The 24,418-nt window shown below is 39.5% G+C and overlaps 1 protein-coding gene across 4 annotated transcripts in view; it reads left to right on the top strand.

Moving 5' to 3' along the window:
• Positions 1-8,099: 8,099 nt before the first annotated feature.
• FSIP1 (fibrous sheath interacting protein 1) overlaps positions 8,100-24,418 on the top strand; it is a 169,847-nt gene continuing 153,528 nt past the window's right edge. Inside the window, exons 1-3 of one of the 4 annotated variants that reach the window (XM_008528950.2) lie at positions 8,100-8,305; positions 16,162-16,294; positions 21,777-21,957. In XM_008528950.2, the coding sequence (XP_008527172.2) occupies positions 16,169-16,294; positions 21,777-21,957 (307 nt within the window). In that variant the 5' untranslated portion in view covers positions 8,100-8,305; positions 16,162-16,168. The remainder of the gene's footprint in view (positions 8,306-16,161; positions 16,295-21,776; positions 21,958-24,418) is intronic. The other 3 variants (XM_070625513.1, XM_070625483.1, XM_070625502.1) reach the window with 3 other exon arrangements.

The following is a 24,418-nucleotide window of genomic DNA, read 5'->3' on the forward strand; positions in this document are numbered from 1 at the left end:
CCCAGGAAGGTCTTCCATTTTCATCCTGCTGGTTATTGTGAATAGATAGGTAACTACTACATAGTTAGCAGTCAGAAATCTCCCTTACTCCTGACACCTGCTATCTAAAAGGACTGGAGGTGGCGAGCTGGAGGAGATTCGTGCTGCCATCCAGCTCCTGCCTGTGTCAGGACTCTGAGCGACCACGCGTGATTAGAGAAAGTCCGAAAAGCTCACTTGCCCAGGAAGAGCTTGCTAGAGGATTTGATGCAGTGTAAGTGACCAATGAAAGGCAGATGAATGCATGAATGCAAGCGTGCCACCTGAATACAAAATTCCCATAAATTTGGGCCAAGGTAATGCTCTTTAGATTCATAACGAAAAATAGTTGGCAATTTTCACACAAATATCAGGTCATCTGTAGTAAAATGTAATCGAACCTGATAATTCACCTGGTTTTCATTCTCCAGCATAGACTGGAAGACCGCTTTTATCTGAAACGAAAGTACTCATTTTAGTAACAATTGCAGTGAAACATTCAATATAGAATCTTAAGAACATTTAAATTTCTCTGTTTCTACAAAGTAAGGAAAAGTGCTCAGGAGTTATCCTCCCATTGTTTAATAGATGGGCTGGTGAGTTGAAGCCTGGAGAAGTGAAGAGGCTTGTCCTTCTAGAATGAACAATAGAGGGGGATGTGAACCCAAATCTCATAAAATCTAAACCAATTTTCAATTCGTTCTATTGTGTCCTGCTGTGAAAAATAGGGCACACCTATTGTGGGTTTGCTTTGTTTAATTCTTTGTAGATTGCAGAGGACAAAACAGATGGATGTTACTATTGCCCAGATGTTTCTAAACAGGCATTCTTGTTGCCCAGCCTGTTGAGCATTGCCTTTTACACTGATACGAATATTCTTGCAATTCAGGCTGGCACAAATGAGCAGGTTGTTTCCAAAGAGAGCCAAGGCTGCTTAGACCGGATGATCACAGAGTCTCAGAGCGAAAAGCAAGCTCAGAAACCTTTATCCAGCCCTTTTTTTTACTGGATGAAGAAGCAGGTTGAGAGAGGTTAAGAGCCCAGGCCCAGGTCAGCTTTTTACAGAGACCAAATGAGAAACCAGGGATGCCTAATCGAAAACAGTTTTGTGTGTCAATGTATGAGCGACATAACACATTTTCAGCCTAATAAGAACATAATTCCAGTTTGTCTGTTATGATAAAATGAAGGGAAGATAAACCAGCTTCTGTTAAATAAGGAGTTTGGATGATCAAATAAGAAAAAGATTTAAACAAGAAAGCCAACAGTCATCAAAATGATGACTAGTTCCTAGGCTAATAAACACATTGTATGTTCAGATAGAAACACTACTTTGAATCTGAACTAAGAAAAAAGATGTGTAAGAAGTAAGTGAGATGCTCAGAAGGCCAGGCTGGCAGCCTGACTGCTGACTGCTGAATGACCCCCAGTGGTTATTTTCCTATTTCTTCTTTATCGTTGGGATGTTAACTCTGAGAAAAATAATTTCTCTACGTTACTGCTTAAGACCCTTTAAGTTGGGTTTGAGTACATTTCTAATATGCTATGTGAGTTGCTTTTAACTTCCTTTCCTTTGTGTTAAAATAAATAGTATGGTTTACATAATAATATTTACATAATTTATATACTAAAAACGCATTTTAGTTCGTAGATCAGGAGAGCTAATTTAAAACAAAAAACTCCCTACAGGATCAGAGATCTAGCTCAATACAGAAGCTCTGATTTGCAATCAAAGGCGAACATGAAGCATGACACTCAGGGCACGGACAGTGTTCACAAACCGTGGGTTTCAGCCCAGGATTGGATTGTTGCAGTGAAATTACTAATCTTCAGCCATTTTACAAGCAGTGTCTTGGCCATTCCTCTGGCAGGGCGAAATGCCGGGAGCAGAACCCTGTAATCTCAACTGGCATCCAGCAATGGAAACTGCAGCCAGCCCCTGGAAGCTTCTGGCAACTCTTTTTAATTCTTTACAGGTACAGAATTGCCAGCAATAGAAAGAGAGCTAAGCAGTCTGTTACTGTGAAGGAATTCTCAGAGAAAAGAAGAGAAACAGATTTCTCCCTTCCTGGTGAGAACAACTCACTGGGCAGAACTGATCTCTTGAGGGCAGCACTGAGGTGACCAAAAAAAAAAAAATCATTGTGGATTTTAGAAGATATCTTCATTTTCTTTGATTTACTTTACTCTCTTTTAAAAAACAAACTTCTGGTAGATTTCTGGGTCATAAACTGCCCTGTTTATGCCCCCAAATTCAGCTGCACTGTGTGTGTGTGTATATGTGTGTGCATGTGTATGTGTGTGTTAGATGTGCTTGTCATGATTTTTATGCATCTCCTGAGTCTCCTGGCACAGCTGGCATAGTTTTAATTTTCCACATGGATATTCGCTTTGCTTGAACAAGCTAAACAAGGTCACGTGACAATGTCTGAGCTAACTCCTTGCACTTAAAAGATTCACAGGGTATCGTTACGTGTTTGGGCTAATCGATATTGAGAAGTAGCAAGCTTTTTCCCACTGATTTTGAAAATGGGGTCATCCTCTGACTAGCATTTGATTCTACGTAGCACTCCACAATAGACAGGAAGAGGAAGAAAAGGTTTCAGAATCAAGGAAGTAGAAAGGGAGAATATTTTTCAGTTTTCTAGCTCACTACTTACAAAGGAAGCGCTGGGTGTCTCTGTTGGAGCCCCTGGGTCATCAGCTCCAGAGGTCTCCATGGTACCTCTCAGAGCAGTGACCTCATCACCATTTACCCTTTAAAACACAGACTTGCAGTCAGGGTCTTTCAGAGCTTGCTCGTGGTTCCACAGCACTAGCATCACCAAGGTACTTGTTAAAATGCAGATTCCTGGGCCAGGCCCCAAACCTACTAAATTAGGGAATAGGGACTAAAATCAACATCTGAACACTGACAATGATCCTTACGAACAACAAATTCTGAGAACCCATTTTAGCAGATTTATTTCATAGCTTTTAAGTACTAAAAAAAGTACTAAACACATACTAAACTTAAAGTGCATTGTATTTTGAATAAAAATAGGATTACCCGTTCCAGAACTTGCTTTTTATTCTAAGTCTTTATTTACTTCCCTGTTCATGCCTCTTGCTTACATGGATGGCCCCGTGGCCAAGCAGGATTGGGAGGTGTGGGAGGGAGTGTGGTTGGTATACAAGAGGTAAATGAAATAAAACATGGACTTCTTTTTAAGCCTGCAGATTTTATATAAGTACAAATGTATGAGAACTTTTGCATGAGAACAAATGAAGTGAGAACTTCCGTCTGTCAAAGTCACCGATGGTTATTTGACATTAATTATTTATAATATGTCCTAAGATATTTTTAAAAAATCCATTGTTTTTTTGAGATCTAATTTTCACTTTTCCTATTTAAATGGCTATTTAAAGATGTACCCAAGCACAGTTCAAACATACAGGATATTTCAGTTCAGCGGTTTCTTGAATCACACCTAAAATCCATGGAAAGTGAGAGTTTCTGAAAGAGGTTTTGCAGTTTTGCTTTTACCAGAAGACAATCAGCGCCATCTAGTGGATACAAATCGCCTCTTTTCTTGAATTCAGTCCAGCAAGGAGAAGACAGTAGGTTGGAACTGGGCTGGAATCCCAGTACCAGTTAGCTCCTGAATGACCACAGAAAAATTACTTAACCTCTCTGTGCGCTGCTTCTCAACTATAAATCCGGGTAATGACAGTGCTGCCTCATAGGATGTTATGAAGTGAAGTGAAATGATGCATCTAATGCATGTCCTAGTCAGTGTTATTTTTTTTTCACGTCGTATAAGAATACTTTAATAACCACATCAAATAACGAACCCCAGAAAAACAAAGTTGCTTTTCTTTTACCTCATATTTGAAAGCAAATATTAATTTTTTTAATTAAGATTATGATAGTTAACAACCTTGTGAAATTACAGTTGTACATTATTGTTAGTCATGTTGTAGGTGCACCACTTCACCCTTTGTGCCCTCCCCCCACCCCCCCTTTCCCCTGGTAACCACCAATCAGTTCTCTTTGTCTATATGTTAACTACCACCTACGAGTGGAGTCACACAGAGTTCGTCTTTCTCTGTCTGGCTTATTTCACTCCACATAATACCCTCAAGGTCCATCCATGTTGTTGTGAATGGGACGACTTTGTCCTTTTTTATGGCTGAGTAGTATTCCATTATATATATATATATATATATATATATATATATATATATATATATATATACCATATCTTCTTTATCCAATCATCAGTTGCTGGGCACTTAGATTGGTTCCATGTCTTGGTTATTGTGAATAATGCTGTGATGAAGGTGTTATTTTTTTAATAACGCTAAGCCATAGATTCATAGAAGGTGGGAACTGCCCAGTGGCACACACTTTTAACAGTCTTTCAAAAGAAATGGTTACTTAATTTAGTTTGCAGAATCTATGATATGAGGCTTAATGAGGTGCCTCTACTATGTTGTTACATTTGGTTGAAGCTTATGGTGAGAAAAGAGAAATGGGGCGACAAGGCAGGAATGGTAGTTGGACCCCAGATGCTGTCATTCATTCACATCCGACTCGGCTCGGAAGGAGAAGGTCAAGAGCAGAGAAAGACTGAAAACTAAAGCAAAACCAACTCTGAAACCAACACTGCCCTATGTCACCAACCTGCAACGAGACCAGGGAAATTTTAGCTTAAAATATCTTGACTCTAGAAGAAGTCTTTATGAATTATTTTGAAAGGCACAATACTTTCTAGAATATGTTTTTTGAACACAACACTTCAGAAAACAGAGCACAGAAAAATATGGTGCTCTCTGACCTGGCTGAATGTGAGTTGTTTTGAGGCTGTCACCCACAATAGCTGACATAGGAGCATTTCAGGAAATTAAAAACAAAGACAATTTATTGTGTACTAATACACAACAAATATAATTTATTAAAGTTTGCCCTCAAGGCACGTACAGACTCTCAGCAGTTTGCAAAATGGAAACAGCAGGAGGTAAATAAAATGAGAATGACAGAAAACAATTCAAAATGAGACGAGTTTTATGCAAAAGGCAATCAATGGGGACTTAGTTTGGAAAGGTTACAAACAATGAAGAGACGCTAAATTTCTACTGAACCTGAATTTTTTTCACTTGCTTTATATGTATCTTATACCATATAGATTTTAAAAGCAACAGTTAAAATAAAATGAAAACACCAGTTAATCATGGGCACTGGTCAAAGCCCTGATTTTTCTTAGTTGTTTTTCCACCTGCATCCCCAAGAAATCTGAAATGTATTGTTTTCTTAACGAGCATCATTAGTTTCCAAAAATAAAAATGGAAAGAATGGCCTTTATTCATGGAATATTAGAATTTTGCAGGCATCTGGAGATTAATCTCAAGCTATTCTAAGAGTGGTCGGTGGACCAGAAGCATTGGCATCACCTGGGATCCTGTTAGGGTCTTGGATATAACCTGACACTGAATCAGCATGTTTAACCAGGTCTCCAGGTGATTTACCTGCACATTGAAGTTTGAGAAGCCTTAGAGGTTCAAGTTCATTTGATCTCAGATACAGCCCTGGGATCAGTATGTTATGAAATCTCCCCAGGTGATCTTAATGCAGTAGAGTTAAGAACTACAAAAGTAGTTCAAATAAGAAAATTATAGCCCACAGAAGTTTAGGGATTTACCCAAGATCAACCAGCTATTTAGTATCAGAGTCCAAATAATGGCATCATTCTTCCTTGTAAAAAAATTAAGCAAAGTCAAGGGAATAGAGGTAGGGAGTTGGGAGATGGGGATGATTATGTTATATAGGGTGGTCAGGAAAGGCCTGCCTGGGGAAGCAGACATCTGAGGGAAGAGAGGAAGCGAGCCTGATCGATATCTGGGAAACTGTACTCCAGGCAGAAGCAGCAACAGGCTGGGGCGTGTATTTTTGTGGGTGTGCATGTGGGGGTAATTATCTGTATTGGAGGAACAACAATGAGTAGTGTTTCCAAATTCCCAACAGATATTAATTTTGGGGATGCAGAAACAAGAAACCAAATTGCCAGGAGTTGTTGAAATCTTGTTATTCTTAAAATACTTCCAGCCTTGTTCATAGTCTTTACTTATCATGCTAAAGTACATGTTTAAAAAATAAGAACTATTAAATTTAGAAGTGTTTACAAGAACTGTAAACTATAGCAAATATTCAAATACTGGAGAACATCATTGGGTACCATTTGAATCATGTAACATACAAATCTCCAAGCAAAGTTAACAGCACCTCACTGAATCACGGGTTGGAAATTGCCAATTAAAGAACTTATACTTTGAATCAAAACTTATTTCTTGAAACACGACTCATAAAGGATACAATGAGTATCAACTTATTAATATTTATTTTATTGGCAAGAATGACACACTGTTAGCAGCAGACATGGCCCAGGAACACACGCTTACGACATGGCGCCAGCTCCAGGCAAGACTGACCAATCAGATTGTGTCTGCATCTCTCCTAGGCGCTCCTGTCCTGCTTCCCTGAATGTTGACCTCAACTTCTGACTCAGAGTCGCAGCGTTTCCTGCTCTTGCTTTCGACTTGCTATCAGTGGATTTCTTCAGTAACATCTCTATATTGACGGCTAAGGTTTAAGTCTCACAGGAGAATTAGAATACTTTCTACAATTTTCTTGATTTCTTTCCTGATTTTTTTTTTGAATTTGGAAAAACACAAATTTCCTGAGAAATTCTTGCATAGAAACACTAACAAAAGGACAGTGAGGCTGGAGCAAAGTTTACCAGGGAGTGGCTGGTAGGACTGGAGGTCCCAGAGAAAATGGAGAGCCTGGTCATTTAGGACCTGTGGGCATTGTAAGGACTCTGTGTGAAATGCGGAGCCATGGAGAGATCTGAGCAGAGGTGTGACATGGTTTGACTTGGGTTTTGAAAGCACCATTTAGGCTGCCGTTTGAAAGCAGCAGGGGCAAGGAAGGCAACAGTTAGCAGGTTATTGCAAAAATCTAGGTGAGAGATGATGGCAGGATGTACCTGACTGGAAGCACTAAAGGCGGCGAGAAGTGGTTGGACTCTGTAAACATTTTGAACATCGAGCTGATAGGGTTTATAAAAAATTGTAGAGTGTGAGAGGAAGAGGAATTGAGGATGACTTCAAGGATTTTGGTTTGAGTCTGGCTGGATGGAGTTATCATTTACTGGATAAGGGGGAGGGGAGGATTGTGGAGAAGTTTGTTTTTGACATATTAAGTTTGAGGTGCTTCTTACATCTAAGGGGAGATGTTACACAGTCAGATAAGAGTGTGGAGTTTAGGAGAGAAGTCTAGGCTGGAGATAGAAAGGCAGGATTTAGCAGTATACGGACAGCATTTACAACCAAGTTTTTACACTCAGCAGTGCCCTAGATTGTAGCTATGGTTCCTTGAGCATCTCACTTAACCTTTGTCTATTTGCTCGGCTGAAAAGCATTTTAAAAATACACATCCTACCTCCCTACAACAATGAGGCTAAAGGGGCCATGTATGTGAAAATGCCTTGTAAACTGTAAAGTGCTGTTCAGACAGGAAAGCAGATATTTGATGGTACTGGAGATGAAGAAAATCAGTTTGGGGACCCAAGAAATAGTCTTCACGCTCTGAGAATTCAAGAAACCACAAATAAAAGAAGGCGCAAATAGCAATCATTACTCTATTTGGACTGTAGCCCAGTCTGTGCAAAACTAATATTTTTATTTACAAAGCATCCAAAATTTACTAAAACCTTCACATATATGATCTTTTTGAGGTGCACAATAATCTTGTGAGAAAGTAATTATCATCCCCATTTTACGGAGGAGGAAACTGAGCTCACAGAGGATAGCGGATCTGCAGGGACAGAACCATACAAGCATCCAGACATCCTCGTTCCGAGTTCAACCTAAATACGAACAAACCTTTCCCACCCACACCGTCCGCCAGGAAGACGGAGGACAGCAGGACTGCCCAGATCCCGCGACTCCATCAGCGTTCCTCGCCGCCCATGGCCCCCACGTCTCGTTTCCAGATGGTACAGTCCTTTTCTCCTATCGCGAGACTGGAAGCGTCGTGCTTCTGGTTGCCAGGGTAACAGCGTTCCTGGAGGCAGGAGGGCTTTGGACCGGCTGGAAGGAACTTCCAGCTCCAGAGAAGCTGTGGTGGCAGAAAAGGAGCCTCCCCTTAGGGGGACAGTGGGTGACGCTGAGGGTGTCAGCGGTGCGCTTCTGCGCCCATCAATGCTCTGACGACTCGCGACTAGTTCCCAGAGTTTCTGCCGGCCAGGTGAGGGACGGCGCCGCTTAGGCGACAAGCTCTATCGCCGCGCGACAAGCCAATGAGGGAGCGGGGAGGAGTCGTGTCAGGTCCTGGGCCCGGAGACTGGCTGTTAGGGAGACGGGCAGGCCAATGAGGGGGCGGGGCGGGGAGACTGGCTGTTAGGGAAAGAGGGCGGGGCTCGTGAGGGGGCGGGTCCAGCAGGGAAGGTGTCCCGGCCCCGGGCGGGTTCCGCAGGGGCACGGGCAGGGCCAGGCCTGGGAGAGCGCGGGCTGTCTGACCCTCCCGCAGAAGGAAGGCTGTGTCGTCCAGATTTCCTGGGCTCGGCGGCACACGTTCCTGATCTTAGGACCTAGTCGCGAGGACTCCCACTGTCCTGTGCCTTCTGGCCCATAAGATCTAGAACTGTATTTAAAGTTAATCACCAGCCATTTGAAATAGGCCACAAACAGCAAAAAAGGCAAATAGGCATTTCACAGAAAAAATAAAAATAACAGGTGGCCAGTAAACATTTGACGAGAGACTCCGCCTCTCTTGTAATTAAAGAAATGTAAATCAAACTCACAGATACTTTTTGACACATATTAGATTGACAAGATGAAAAAGCTTTGCCGATAACCAGATTGACTCCAAGCCCGTGTGGGGAACAGGCACCTTCGTCTCATCAGACCCTGTTGGTAGTAGTGTAATTTGGTGCAACAGTTTTGGAGGGCAATTTGGCGGACTACCAAAATTTGAAATGCAATTGTCCTTTGATTCAGCAATTCTAATTAGTCTTATGATATATAAGTATAACTAAACAAAGATTTGTACAAACAGGTTAACTTAAAACTGAGGTATTCCTTACATGCGGTAAAATTCACCCTTTTAACGTGCAGTTCTGTGAGCTTTGACAGATGCATAGTTGTGTGATCACCACCACGATCAAGATACAGAACAGTTTCATCATTCCCCCCAAATCCCCTAGTACCGTTTTATAGTTAACCTCTCCCCACACCCAGCCCTGGCAACCGCCCATCAATTTTCTGTCCCTATAGTTTAGTCTGTTCCAGAATGTCATAAAGTTGGAAGTTGGAGCCTTTTGAATCTGGATTCTTTCAACTTAGCATAATGCAGTTGAGATTCTGCATGTTTTGCGTCAGTCGTTTGTTCCCTTATGTTGCTGAGTAGTATTCCATTGTATGGATGCACCACAGTTTGCTTATCCATTCCCTGGTTGAGAGACATTGAGATTGTTTCCAGTTTTTGGCAATTATTAATGAAGGTGCTTTAAACATTCATATGCATTTTTGTGTGAATATAGTTTTTCATTTCTTGGGTAAATATCTAAGAATGAGATTGTGGAGTCATATGGTAATTGTATGTTTAACCTTATAAGAAACTGCCAAGCAGGGGCCGGCTGGTGGTTGAGTGGTTGGGTTCGCGTGCTCCACTTTGGTGGCCGGGGTTTCGCCAGTTTGGATCCTGGGCGCAGACATGGCACCGCTTTATTGGGCAGTGTTGGGGCAGTGTCCCACGTGCCACAGCTGGAGGGACCCACAACTAAAAATACACAACTAGGTACTAGGGGGCAATGAGAGAAATAGGGAAAAATCTTAAAAAAAAAAATCTGCTTACAAAAGAAACTGACAAGTAGTTTTGCAACGCGGCTGTCCCATTTTGCATTCTCACCCACAATATGTGAAAGTTCCAGTTGCTCCCCAACTTTGTCAGCACTTGGTATTGTTAGTTTTTTAAAACAATTTTCATCATTCAAATGTGTAGTGGTCTCTCATTGTGGTTTTAATTCTCATTTCTCTGATGACCAATGATGTTGAACATCTCATGTGCTAGTTTGCCACCCATATATCTTTGGTAATATGTCTGTTCAAATATTTTGTTTTCTTATTATTGAGTCTCGATACTTCTTTATATATGCCGGATACAATTCCTTTGTCAGATATGTGTTTTGCAAATATTTTCTCCCAATATTTGGCTTTGTTTTCCTTTTCTTAACAATGTCTTTTGAAGAGCAGAAGTTTTTAATTTTGATGCATTCCAATTTATCAATATTTTATTTTATGTATTATGCTTTTGATGTTGTACCTAAGAAATCATTGTCTAACCCACAATCACACATATATTATAGAAATTTTATAGTTTAAAATTTTACTTTTAGGTCTGTGATCTGTTTAGAGTAAATTTTTGTATTTATATATTTTTTCTCCCCAAAGCCACAGTACATAGTTGTGTATCCTAGTTGTAGGTCTTTCTAGTTCTTCCGTGTGGGATGCCACCTCAGCATGGCGTGATGAGAGGTACTAGGTCTGCGCCCAGGGTCCCAACTGGTGAACCCCAGGCCTCCAAAGCAGAGGATGCAAACTTAACCACTACACCACTGGGCAGGCCACTGTGTTGTTTTTAATAGCACATATTCCATATACAACCTAAATGAGCTGATTAAAAGAATGCTACATCCATGCAATGGAATACTATGCCATTGTTTGAAAGCATGAATTATATCTGTATGTAGTGATATAGAAAAATCTCTGCAATATTATATTAAGTATGAAAAAGCAAGTTGCAAAGCACCATGCCATGTGTGTGTGTTTGTCTTGGGGAGGAGTAGGTAGGTATAAAGGATAAAAAGTTTTCATGTGCCTAAAAAACAATGAGACCTACAAAAATCTATTAATCATGCTTCTTGACTTTAAAAATCTTATACATTCTTTTATATTATTGGATTTTTTTCCCTCTCATGGGCAAGTATTTCTTACATCATAAACAAATATAGAAAGTAAAAAAAATCTACCATAAAGTAATTTTTAGACATTAAAATCAAGAAAATAAATGTAATTCCACATTTCTTTTAGGCTGGATATTCCTTATTACTAAACAGAGGAGGATTCATTTTCTTTTGATTCTTCCACTCATTCAAAAATATCAAATTATAGCAGCCCTGTGTCCCCATTTTGGTTTTACTCCATCTGTTCTGGTTGCATTTCTCACAAGCCTCTATGAAGAAGTTTAAATTAATTTTGTTTGAAATGAATGTTATAGAAAGTTGGTATGCATTAGTAATGGTTTGTTATAATTTAGAATCTGGTCATATATCCATCTATATAATGGATTATCATGAAGTAAATAATATTCTACTTTTGAAATATCTTTAATGTAGTCAGAAAATGCTCATCATGTAATGTTAGGTTAGAAATATATGAGTCCAATTTTGTTGAAAAGGCATCAAAGAAAAATGGAAAAGAAATGTGCCAACAATGTTTAGCTTAGGGTGGTGAATATTGGTTGATTTTTTATTTTTTGAATATATTTTAATATATTCTGGAAAGTTCTCCATAATAAATAAATTCGTTAATTATGAATTCAAGATATGCTTAACAGAAAACCAGAAAATACAGATAAGCAAAAGGTCAACAAAGGACACAAGAAATTCATGAACCCACCAATCCAGAACCCATCTCTGTTACTTTCTTGACTTGTTATCATCTTTCAGGTTCCTTTCTGTATATTCCTTTAATTAGAGAAATTAGACTTGTCCTCTTTTTGTTTTTTAGCAGGATATTGATAATTTGTATTTCCTTCTTTTTTTTTTTTTTGACAGTTTTAATATTATGTACCTTGGAGAAGGTTTTTTGCCTTGATGTAATTAGGAGTTCTGTTGGCTTCATGTATTTCTATGTCCAGTTTCTTACCCAGGTTTGGGAAGTTCTCAGCTATTATTTCTTTGAACAAGCTCTCTGCTCCTCTCCCTCTAGGATACCTATAATCCTTATGTTACTTTTCCTAATTGAATTGGATATTTCAAATGGATATTTCTCAAAGATTTTCTTCATTCTTTTTTCATTCTTTTAGTTCTCTCTCCTCTTCCACTTGAAGCATTTCTAGGTTTCTACCTTCAAGGTCACTAATTCTCTGCTGCATAGGGTCTACTCTGTTTTTCATGCTTTCTACATTATTTTTTTATCTCCTTAATTTTGTTCTTCAGAATTTCTGTTTGATTGTTTTTTAGAGCTTCAATCTCTTTGATGAAGTATTCATTCTGTTCATTAATTTTATTCCTGAGTTCATTGGACTGTTTTTCTGAGTTTTCTTGTAACTCATTGAGTTTCTTTATGATAGCTATTTTGAATTCTCTCTCAGATTGTAGTCTTGGGGTAGTCATGGTGTTTGATGAGTTGATACCCTGCTGGCACATTTGTGGCAGTAAACACCTTTTCTTATTTAGGTACAGCTTTGGTTGCTTTGGTTCTGGTCAGCTGGGTCTCGTGTTCCTCCACTGGCTCTCCCTGGGCTTGGATGCTGCTGTCCTATGCACCACCTGCGCCACTGTTCCCAGATTGTCTTTGGGTGTTGGTTGCACCTCTGCCAGGGGTGCTGGGTTCATGGGTGTCACTGTTGCTGGTGGGGGCCTTAGGACCCAGGGACTTGGATACAACCCCCATGACTGGTGGAGCTGATGTCAGGGTTGCCACCACTGGGGGCTGGGTCATGGGTTCTGCTGCTGTTCCTGTTGTTTCTGGTCGAAGTTTCCATCTGCCAATGTTGTCTGTGGCAGGGGCTGTTTTTTCTGTTCTTGCCCCGTCTGTTCATGGTTGTGCTGGTCCCTGCTCTGCATTCACACCGACAGGGCCACAGCTGCTGGGCAGGGTGCCTTCATGAAGGCCTGGCTGCCACTTCGCTGCCGCCTCCAGGTGGATCATGCTGGTGTGGGTGGGGCCACCACTCAGCGGGGCGCCTTCACACCATCTAAGCCACTTCCACTTGGCAGGAAGTGTTTGTGCAGGTGGGGCCACTGCAACATGGAGGGCGCTCCCACAGGCCAGGCTACTGCCTCTCTGCAAGTGTTCCCATGCCAGCCAGCGTGCCTCTCCCTCCACTCACAGTTACCCTGGCTGTCGTGTGAGGATCCACGACCTGGATCACCGCTGCTAGGGAGGGGGAAGGGTCTGCTCACCTAGTTCCACTGCTTCCCAGAGATCCAGTCCACCCACATTCAGATGTCTGGCTGTGTGGATCTCTCAGGCGTCCTCTTGTGCTGTGTAGGGAATCTGCTGTTGGTTAATGGATGTCCATTAGTTGTAACTTAGAGAGGAGAGACAAAGGGAGCAATTCACTCTGCCATGATGCTGACATCACTTTCTCTCCCTCTCTTTTCTTTGGTATGTGAATTCCTTGTTTATGTCCTTAACCAGTTTTCTATTGGAATGCTTCTTTTTTTATTGATTGGTAAGAGCCTTTTAAGTATGTAAATTTATTAACTTTTTGTGTATCATCTATGTTGCATTTATTTCCCCCAGTTTCTCAGGTGACAGTTAATTTAATTTAGAGTTTTTTGTTTGTTTGCTTGACACTCACTAGCATTAAACATTATGTAATCAAATCTGTTAGTCTCTTACTTTTTTTTTGGTGAGGAAGATTCTCCCTGAGTTAACATCTGTGCCAATCTTCCTGTATTTTGTGTGTGGGACTCTGCCACACATGGCTTGATGAGTGGTGTGTAGGTCTGTGCCTGGGATCCGAACCCATGAACCCTGGGCCGCTGAGTGGAGCACGTGAACTTAAGCGCTTTGCCACCGGGCCAGCCCATAGTCTCTTACTTTTTCATTTATGCTTTTGGTGTCACATTTAGTAAGTAATTAACCTCATTATTATATGAATTATCTTTATATTTCCTTCCAGTCCCTTGGACATTTCATATTTTACATTTGTTTATTATTTTTGAAATTAGTTTTTACTTTTATTGAAATAATATAGTCACAAATGTCAAACTGTACTATAGCATTTACAATGGAAAAAGAAGGAAGCAATCCCTAGTCTCACTCTCCAGAGGCAACCATCTTAAACTCATAAATATTATGCTTATCTAACCATCGTTTGGCTTTATCAAGTACTGGACATTCTCTTTGATTTCCTGTTATGACACATTAGATTCCTTGTCCTATCTCCTTTTTACATACTCCTCCCCACATACAGTCAATATAATTAAGGTGCAGCCTTGGTTAAGTCAACTTTCAGTGCTTATGTAGTTGTAAGTATTTAATGATCCCTTGATTGCTTTCCTTCTTGTACAATGCTTTATTTTTCTTGTGAAATTTCTATGTGGCTATTGAGATTTCTTCTCAAACACTCAAATAAATCTATACAATTTTAATTCAATGCCCTTTATCCATGCTTTTTCTACATGATCAAATGCAGTAGATTGTCAGTTACATCCCTGCCTACCCTGGGAACTATATTTCCCTTAATTTATTATTTTCAGGAGCAGACGCAATAGAACAGACTTATTTCTAAAACAAATTGAAAGATTTCTGGAGCCTTTTAAAGCTGATCTGTGTCATTGATGGTTCCCCGTGCCTCTGCCATTTGACATGTATTATCCTGGCTCTGCACATGCTTCCATCTCATTGCCCCCTCTGTAAGCTGCAGTAAGTCTCCTTTGACAGGGTGCCTAGGGCATTTACAAGACATGTGGCCTTTTGGTGACTTATGCTTTTTGATTGTGATGTGACGGGCCAGGGTGATCCGTCATCCCACAACAATAACGTCAGTGCCCTCTTGAGTGAGCCCAGACCCTTTTGCAGAGTTTGAATAATATTGAGATCAATGCCTTTTTCATTTGCTGAGAAGGAAAGAGTTGACCTACTGGTCCCTTAATCATCAGCTTTGGCACACTGAATGGTTGGAGGCCAAATCATATTATTCCTCTGTGTGCCTTGGAGGAGCATCGGGTTCATGTTTGTGCTTCCTCCTGTGTCCAAAACTTCCCTGAACTCTGCCTCTGCAATTCAAAAAAAGAAAGAAAGATGAGTCATATTGTAGGGTAAGAAAAGGACATTGTTACACTCTCTGGGCCAGAGGCATTGCCTTTCTTCATTCTGTTACAAGAGAAATGGTTTAATTCATAATTGAGAAGAATTTAGGAAAAGATTTGTTGGGAGATATCCATTCATATGTAAATCTAAGTATCAAGAAGGCAAAATCTGGACTTCTCCCTATTTCTTGCGTTTTACTCAGTGTGCATGATACCTTAACCTTACTGAAGACATCTGGAATGGTCCTGATCAAGGGCACAGTTTGGAAGGATCAATGTGCCTGTAATGCCCAAGTTCTTCCACAAGTTTAAACCACCATGCCTAATAGTTCCTGCTTTAGGAAACAGCACAGGGAGTAGAGCAGCCAGAGGGTGAGAGGCCTGTGGATGGTGTCACATGAAAATAAAGAGATTGGCGATGTGTAGCCGGATAATGGAAGTCTGTCCTCCAGCAGAGAAAGGAGGTGTTGTTCTCTGTTGTTTCAGAGGGCAGAAGTAGAATCATGGGTTTTAGAAGGGGAGGGTTGATAGAAAAAGAGCAGTGACCTGGAGATAGGTACTCCATGAAAATGTGGCACCAAGAAGGAGAGGAGAGGAGAAATCAGAGCTAGGAGGGAAGCCTGGGCTGAAGGCTGAGCTAGAATGGGAAGGACTAGAATAAGGGAGGCAAAACCAGAAGAAAGTAGAGGGCTTAGCAAATCGTTACCATGAAGCATGAATCTTGCTTGGTTGGGAGGTGTGGGGCTCCACGAGTGTCTTCTCTGGCCAAGGACACAGCAATGTTTCAGAGGCACAGGAAGCTGTTGAGATGGCATTCACCTCTGCATTCTTTTTTTAGCCCCTTTCAGAATCTTACATCCTGGGCAGCCTGTTTTCCACCTACAGTGACATAAGATTTAATGATGCAGGACGCAGAGGTCTTTGATGAAACTGGACTAGAGTGACTTTGCTAGCAACATAATCCTTATAACAAAGGCTTTGAGTTAATTGCATGTTAACACTAATGAAACATTTATACATACAAGTCATAACTTTAAATTTTGTTTGTTTGTTTCAGGATATCAATGGATATTATTAAGGGAAACTTAGACGGAATTTCAAAACCAGCCTCAAATTCAAGAACGCGTCCTGGGAGCAGAGATTCAAATTCTTCTTTGGAGGTACTCTCACCAGAACCAGCGTTTTTCAAGGTGCTTTGCTGTTTAGAAATGCTTTAAACTCCTCCTCCTGACCTCTAGCAATTGATAAACCAAGACTGTTGTTAACATCCCATGTAGTTGCATGTCTCAATAGTTCACTTCTTTTTCTGGCTAAGTAGTATTCCATTGTATGGGTGTACCACAATTTGTTTATCCACTCTCCAGTTGAGGATCATTTGGGTTATTTGCAGGTTTTGGTGATTATGAATAAAGCTGCTATAAATATTTGCATGCTGAATTTTTTTGTGGGGGAAATAGGTTTTTATTTCCCTTGGGTAAATACTTAGGAGTGGGACTGCTGGGTTGTATGGTAAGTGTATGTTTAACTATAGAAAACTGTCAAACTGGTTTCTATTCCCATCAGAAATGTCTGAGAGTCCCAGCTGCTTTGCATCCTCAGCAGCAGTTGATTTTGTTAGTTTTTAAAAAATGCCATTCTAATATGTATACAGTGGTATCTCATTGTGGTTTTAACTCACATTTCCCTGGTGATGAATAATGCTGAGTATGTTTTCATGTGCTTATTTGCAATTCACATCTCTTTTTTGGAAATGTATGTTTCATATTTTTTGCCTAACTTTTTTTTTATTGTGTTTGTTTTCTCATTATTGATTTTTGAGAATTCTTTATATATTCTAGACAGAGTCTTTTGTCAGATATATGATTTGCAAATATTTTCTCCCAGTCTGTAGCTTGACTTTTCATTCTTTGTGTCTTTTGAAGAGTAAACATTTTGAATTTTGTTAAGTGCCGTTTATCAAATTTTTTCTTTCGGGAACTGTGGGTTTTTTTTGTGTGTGTCTAAGAACTCTTTGTCTAACCCAAGGTCCCAAAGATTTTCTCCTATGTTTTCTCCTGAGAGTTTTAGAGTTACATATTTTACGTTTAGGTGCTTGTGGCCTCTCTTGTTGCCAATGAGAAGGCTTTTATAAACCCAATGTTCATTCCCGTATGGGTTGTCTAGCTTAGATATTTTTCTCTGGTTCCTTTAATTTTTTTCTATTTGTCTTTGGTATCTACTATTACTCACCTACGTTTGGTTTTATTTAGTTTATCCTTCTGGAGACTAGTACTTCTTCATTATAAAGATTTGTGTGTTTTGTTTATTTTGGAAACTTCTCAGCCATTGTGTTTTCACATGTTTCAAATATTACCTGCATTTTTTTCTATTTCATCATCCTGGAAGTCATATTAAGTGTCTGTTGAATATTTCCTTTCTATCCTTCATGTCTCTTAGCTGCTTTTTTTTTTTTGAGGAAGATTAGTCCTGAGCTAACATCTGCTGCCAATCCTCCTCTTTTTGCTGAGGAAGACTAGTGCTGAGCTCACATCCATGCCCATCTTCCTCTACTTTATATGTGGGATGCCTACCACAGCATGGCTTGCCAAGCACTGCCATGTCTGCTCCCAGGATCCGAACCGGTGAACCCCAAGCTGCTGAGGTGGAACGTGCAAACTTAACCGCTATGCCACCGGGCTGGCCCCCTCTTAGCTTCTTTTTAATATTTTCTATTCATTTATTTCTCTGTGCTTCATCCTGGGGAATTTTTAATATGGATTTTCTAATTTTTGAATTCTTTCTTGTACTATGTCTAATCTTCTCTTTAATCCATTTGCTGAATTTTTAAATTCAATGATATATTTTTAATTTCTGGAAGTTCTTTTTAGTTTATTTTCAAATCCATCTGTTCTTTACAGGATCTTGATCTTCTCTTGTTTCTGATTCTTTTTTTGTACCCATTAAAATATTTATATAATTATCTTTATCAGCTTTTTAATATCTTAAGTTCTTTTTTTCGTTGTGATTCTTGCTTATTGTTGGTCTTATATTCATGGCTTTTGAACTTTTGGGAATGTAAGCTTTAATTTGGGGAATTTGATGGAGCCTGATTTGCAACCTTGTCTTCCAGAACAGGTTTCTGTTTGCTTCTGCCAGGTGACTCAGAGATCTCACTGGCATGAATCTTTTCTTTTTTTCCTAATTTTCCAGCTTTAAGCATCTCAGAGCACAGGAATAATATAAATTGGAACCTAAACCCACAGGAAGCATGACCCTGTGGTTGCAGATGCTCAGGGAAGACTTTTCCCCACTTGTAACCCAGACCCATGTTTTGTTCTTACTCTGTGCTTGTGGATCTATTTGTTTTTCTAGTCTACCCTCTCAAGGAGGAGGCCCTTCTTTGAGGGATCCAGCTTTATGGAGCAGAGAGGGAAGGTTCCTTTCCATCTCTTTGTCTTGCTTGGGCCCAAGGCCTAGTCTACTCCTGCATGGGTGTAAAACCAAGCCCACAGCTTTCTGAGGCCAGCGCATCCTCATTTGCTCCCCCTTGTTGCTCCTACTCCAGCTGCAACGAGGGCAGCTGCTTTAAGGATTTACAAGATTCCTGTTCTAGTTTTCAGTTTCCTTTTAATTTCTGTCTGCTGGCAATTTCCCTAACGTTCTCGTGATCTCATCTACGCCTTTCTAGGTAGATGGAGGATTTCAGTTTATTCCACTTTCTGTATAGCCTAAATTGGAGACTAAAAGCAATTTTAGATTCTTTAGACCCAAGCATAATGATTATAAGCCTAAATTCTGGAATCATCGGTCCAAATCAGGGCTCTGCTGACCACATTTTATGTCATCTTTGGCAAATTACTTCGATTCTCTGTGCCGGTTTCCTCATCTGTTCGAAGGGGTAATAATACTATCTACCTCATAGGTAGATTTTGAAGGTAAAATGAGATAAAATATCTGCAGTTCTTAGAACAGTGACTAGCACCTAGCAAATATTCAATATATCTTAGCTATTGGCCACAATTCTTTTACTCACTTGGGCAATCCTTCCTGTTATTCACAGCGTTCAGCATAAAGTCTGGCACGTAGTACATAACCCCGGAACATGTGTTCAATAAATTTAGAGTGAATATTTTCTAATTTTATGTAGGTAGGGTAATATACAAAGACCTGACAAATTATAGAGTATCACAGAATTAGTATTTCTCCTTACATATTCCTGGATGGTGATTTTTTTTAAAGCAACAAGTTCACAATATTGACATATGTGTTTTAATGCATAGATTAATATTACTTCTTTCAAGACTTATTTAAAGAAAAATATCAGTGATCACTTCAAGTCAGATTATATTTGAACCCACTAAGCTATATGTCAAACTCTAACATGATTTATTAGTCAACAGGGACTTTGATATTTATATCAAAAGGAAAGCCTCCTAAACATTGTGATTTGTGTTAATGAAGTTCATGGAAAATCAGTAAGGTTTGTCTTAGGCTGAGGAAGAGATGCCACAGGTAATACTGAATGTGGACTGATGCCTGGAAATGAATCAGTGTCTGTAAAACCTTATATATTGTCTGAATAATAAACCCTGAATTTGTATTAGTTTCATTGTTCAAGTTTGTCTTTTATTAATTTCTTAGCAAAAATTGTTATTTGTCAGAAAATGAGTTTAAAATGCTAGAGTTTTAATGAAATTTCTGTAGTAATAATACATTTACTATTCTAAAAATTTTGGTTTATTGTTGTTTATGAACACTTTTCTTGAAAAAGCCATTAGTTGTAATTTGTGTAAAAATCCCACAACTTTCAAATAGGGAATCTAATTGTTAGGAAGGGTTTTTATAGGACATTTACCTTTGCTGGGACTAACATGGAGGTATGGAGTAGGGGACGTGGGGCAATGAAAGATGGAGGTGGAATGTGGCTTTGAGAATTTAGAAGAAAGAATCATACACATAGGCCCCAGGGTAGAAGAGCAGGTGGGTTAGGAACAGAGAGGCCAGTGGGATGGGGAAGATGGTTGGTGCTAGTGGGGTAGAAACCTATGGGTAAAACTGTGAAATGGGCAAAATTTACCTTTTATTCTCCATTTCATCTTTTTGCCTTATTGCTTCCTGCTCATTCTAAAAGTTAAGATCATATGGGATGTTACATGTGAAGGGCCTTTGTGTATGCTGAAGTGTGCTATCCAAGTATGTTGCTAATATCTAGTTATGTTTTGTATATTCCATATTCCCCTATATAAACACCCATTCTCAGGGAAAGGTCAGCTCAATTCATTTATGCCAAGATATAAAGGGCCGACAGAGCTCATGCGAGCTCTCCAAGTAATTTCAGCATTTTACAGAACTGTATAGCCTTAAGGATTTACTGGGTATTATGGAATTTCAGGCTTTACCTACCCTTTGACAGAAGCATGTTTTTGAACAGGGAACCCTCATAAAGTAGGCATTGTTGAGCTTGTTTATAAATTGGGCCTCCACTAGTTTCATTTTATCCTGGATCTGTTTTCTTCTCTGTTAATCTGGATAGTAATGCCTGTACCATGGGGTGGTTGTGAGGAGTGAACGAAGCGGTGTGTGTAAAGTGCTCAGCATGGGGCCTGACCAATGGGAATTCCTCAGTAAATGTTGGCTATGATGATTATGCCACTGACCCAGCTCAGTCCGGCTGGGGCTTGGTCCCAGGTCAGGCCAATAGGGATGCCTGTGCAGTTCTGCATCCCTGGTAGTTTACTTCTCAGCGCTACCCACCTTCTACCCTGGAGGTTCACAAAGGGGCGCAGATTACAGTGGCAGAGAGTTGACCACATGGTGTGAAGAGAGAACATAAAACCCTCCCAGAGCCAAATCCTGAAGGACTGAAGGACTGAAGCGGATGGTCCCTCCGTTGGGAGGGGAAAGGTACTCCTCCCAGAAATGACTCTCTCTCTCTCTCTCTCTCTCTCTCTCTCTCTCTCTCTCTCTCTCTCTCTCTCTCAGGTTTTGCCTCTCCCTTGGGCTGTATTCCCTTCCTCTGTGACTCTCACTGCCATGTGCAGCCCCCAGGGCCCCATGATCCTGTTTTTTCCTGATGTAGCCATGAATGTCTTTTTTTGTTCTCTCTCAGGAAAGCACACCTGTACCAAACTCGTGTTTTCAAAATGAACTTTGCTAGAATGTAAAGAGAAACCAAAATGAAACTGAACAACTGTGAATAGCATAAACATAACTTAATCACCAAAGCATATGGTTGTGACTTGAAGAATCTCATTAGAAGCACATCTTAGTTTGGACTGTTGACTTTTCCACTGCTCAGCAGCTGCTTGTGTCTAGTGGCTATCCTATGGACAGCCCAGCTCCAGACCTTTGACTCTCCATCTGAGTGTAAGCTCAGGGAACAGGGACCGCCATGCTTCATCTTGAGCCTTGCAGAGAGCCCTTCTCTTCAGGACTGACTCCTGACCCTTCTCCATTATTGCTAGAAGTCACTGGAGAATAGTGCATATTTCTTTGGTGCAAATGTTATTAAATTTAATTGTGTAGCTAAATTACATTTAATTAAAAAGTGTTATATTTCTAGAAAAATTAAACGCTAATGTATGTGTGTATGTCCTCACATATACTTACATTAGCATTAAAATAGTCTAGAAATGTAAATTTTTAAAAAAATACATCATTTTTGAAAACTGTTTCTTTGGAAATAATTTTTAGGTTGATACTGCAATCAAATTGAACTCTGGTAAAGAGGGCCACTCAGAAAGCAGTAATACAGAGGAAAGTAGAAACAGTGATGATGATAAAGGGGAAAAGCATTCTGAGAACATAGAACTGGCTCGAGAGCGGCCAGATGAAGATCTGCCGGTTCAGCGTCCGATGCTCTCTGGACGTTCAGGTAGGAAGCTATTACCTAGTGATGGCAAATGCCAATTACAGATGTTGTAGTTAAAATATTAGAATTGCATGTTTTTTAATCAGCTAAATAGAAATAATGGTAATAAAAATAATCGCTTTTTGTGAGCAAGCAATCACCAGTTTTTATTTGGAAGAATATTGAGTCCCTAAATATACTTAGAAAAATAATAAAATATGCCATTTCATAAAATTGTTATTGTTGTCATTTTACATTAATCAAGTGGAAAGTGTTTCTGCATTTTATGACATGATTGATCTTTTTGATGACTAAAATTGTACAATAAAATGTATCCTGCAATTTATAAATGCCTTTTTAGGGATTGTCCTACTTAATAAATTTTGGATTTTAATGGACTCCTTTTTTCATGGTTATTAGATTAATTCTGGTCAGAGTGAATTAGAACAACAGTTCTCACAGCGTGGTCTGCAGAGCCCTGGGGGTCTCTGAGACCCTTTCAGGAGCTCTGTAAATTAAAAACTTTTGTCCTAATACTGATATGTCAGTGATATAATTCATCACGATAGTGCAATAATGCTGTTTGCCTTTTTGCGTACTGAATGAACACGTGCGCTGATGGTACAGTAGCAGTGGTGGGTAGAATCATTGGTGCTTTAGCGTGAATCAAGTCAGTGGCACCAAATTGTGCTAGTAGTCACTGTGTTCTTCATGACCAGGCACTGGCAGAGAAAAGAAAGAGCCGGTGTCACTCAAGAACATCCTTGATGGAGCTAGTAAAAATTATTAATTTTATTAAATCTTCACCTTTGAAGCCACATCTTTTTAATATCCTGTGTGGTGAAATGGGGGGTACACATAAAGCAATTCTGCTGTGTACCAAAGCGTGAAGTTTGTGTTGAGGAAAAGAACTTGTGTGATAGTTTAAACTGAGAGCTGAACTGGCCGCTTTTTTAATGGAACACCATTTATACTTGAAAGAAGGACTGACAGACAAACTATTATTATTCAGACCTTGGTATTTGGCAGATTTTTTAAAGAAAAATGAAATGAGCTTGTTACTTCAAGGAAAACAACTGTATTTTTTGTCAATGAGAAAATTTGAGTTTTCAAGTGAAAATTAGAATTTTGGAAAATTTGTATATGTCACTGAGCTTGACAGCTTCCCAGTACTTAGACTTTTCTGGTAAAAATTGGTGACAATGTTAACAAATGTGATTTTTTGGTATTGTATACTGAAATGTGTTAACATTTGGAAGATGTGCATAATTCAGTGAACCACGGATTTCCAAACTAGCAATGCTGGGTAAAAGGTCCATTCAACATGAAAGGTAGATCCATGGATTTTAATGGAACAAATACAAAAGGCTCACTGATAAGGTTACCAATTTCAATTACCCGTTGTCTGTTGAGTTTTGATGTAGTGTCAAAGAAGAATATCCACAATCATCCAAAAAGGCTATTGAATTTCTCCTTCCTTTTCCAACTACATGTCTGTGTGAGACCAGATTTTCTTTATATACTTTAACTGAAACAACAGATTGCAATAGATTTCCTGTAGAAGCAGATAAGAGAATCCAGCTGTCTTGTATTAGCCAGATATGAAAAATTTAAAACAATGCCATTCTTCTCAATAATTTTTTTGGGAAAATATAGTTGTCATAAAAATGTTATATTTATGTTAACATGTGATTGGTAATAACATGCTTATTATTTTTAAATGAATAAATATTTACAATATTTTTAAGTTTCAATCTCTAATATGATAATTATCAATAGATATAACTTATATAAACAAAAGCTACTTGGCGTTCTCAATTTTTAAGGCTGTAAAGGGAAGCTGAGATCATAAACTCTGGGAACTACTGATTTAGAATATGTTTGGGATGAGGTCAGCTCTCAAAGTTAGCCCAGGTGACTCAGGAGTATGGTTAACAGGAAACAAGGTATTACACTTGAGATTAGCCATCAGCCCAGTTTACCTTGTATTTGTTTATGTTGTTTCAGTACTGCATGAGTTACTTCAAAATGCCTTCTGTATAGACTGCCTGTGTACATGGAGCATGAGAATGCCAGGGTTGGCGGGTGGGGATTAGACCTGGAGGCTGTTGCATTTGAAGTACGTGAGCAATAAGATTTGCAGAGCCTCCTTATTAATAAGATCAGTATTCTTTTTGGGTAAGCTGATTCCCTCTAAAATATCTCATTTTTCTTAAAGAGGAAGTGACGCACATTATAGGGAAATGTCACTGGGCTCTTCAGATTTTCAAAAGTTGTAAAATTTGGCCTTTCTTAGCATGATATGCCATTTCTAATGATCTAACCTGAGGAGGCTGAGACTTTAGTATCTGAGCATTTGTGCACATTGACAGATTATCATCTTTCATCAGACTTCGCAGGGAAGTATTGCCTGGTGGTGAATAGCTTTGGCTCTGGAGTCAAAAGTATTTGAGTGGAAACTGACTCTGCCATTTATTACTTATGT

Source organism: Equus przewalskii, chromosome 1, assembly GCF_037783145.1.
Source record: "Equus przewalskii isolate Varuska chromosome 1, EquPr2, whole genome shotgun sequence".
In the NCBI taxonomy this organism is placed as follows: domain Eukaryota; kingdom Metazoa; phylum Chordata; class Mammalia; order Perissodactyla; family Equidae; genus Equus; species Equus przewalskii.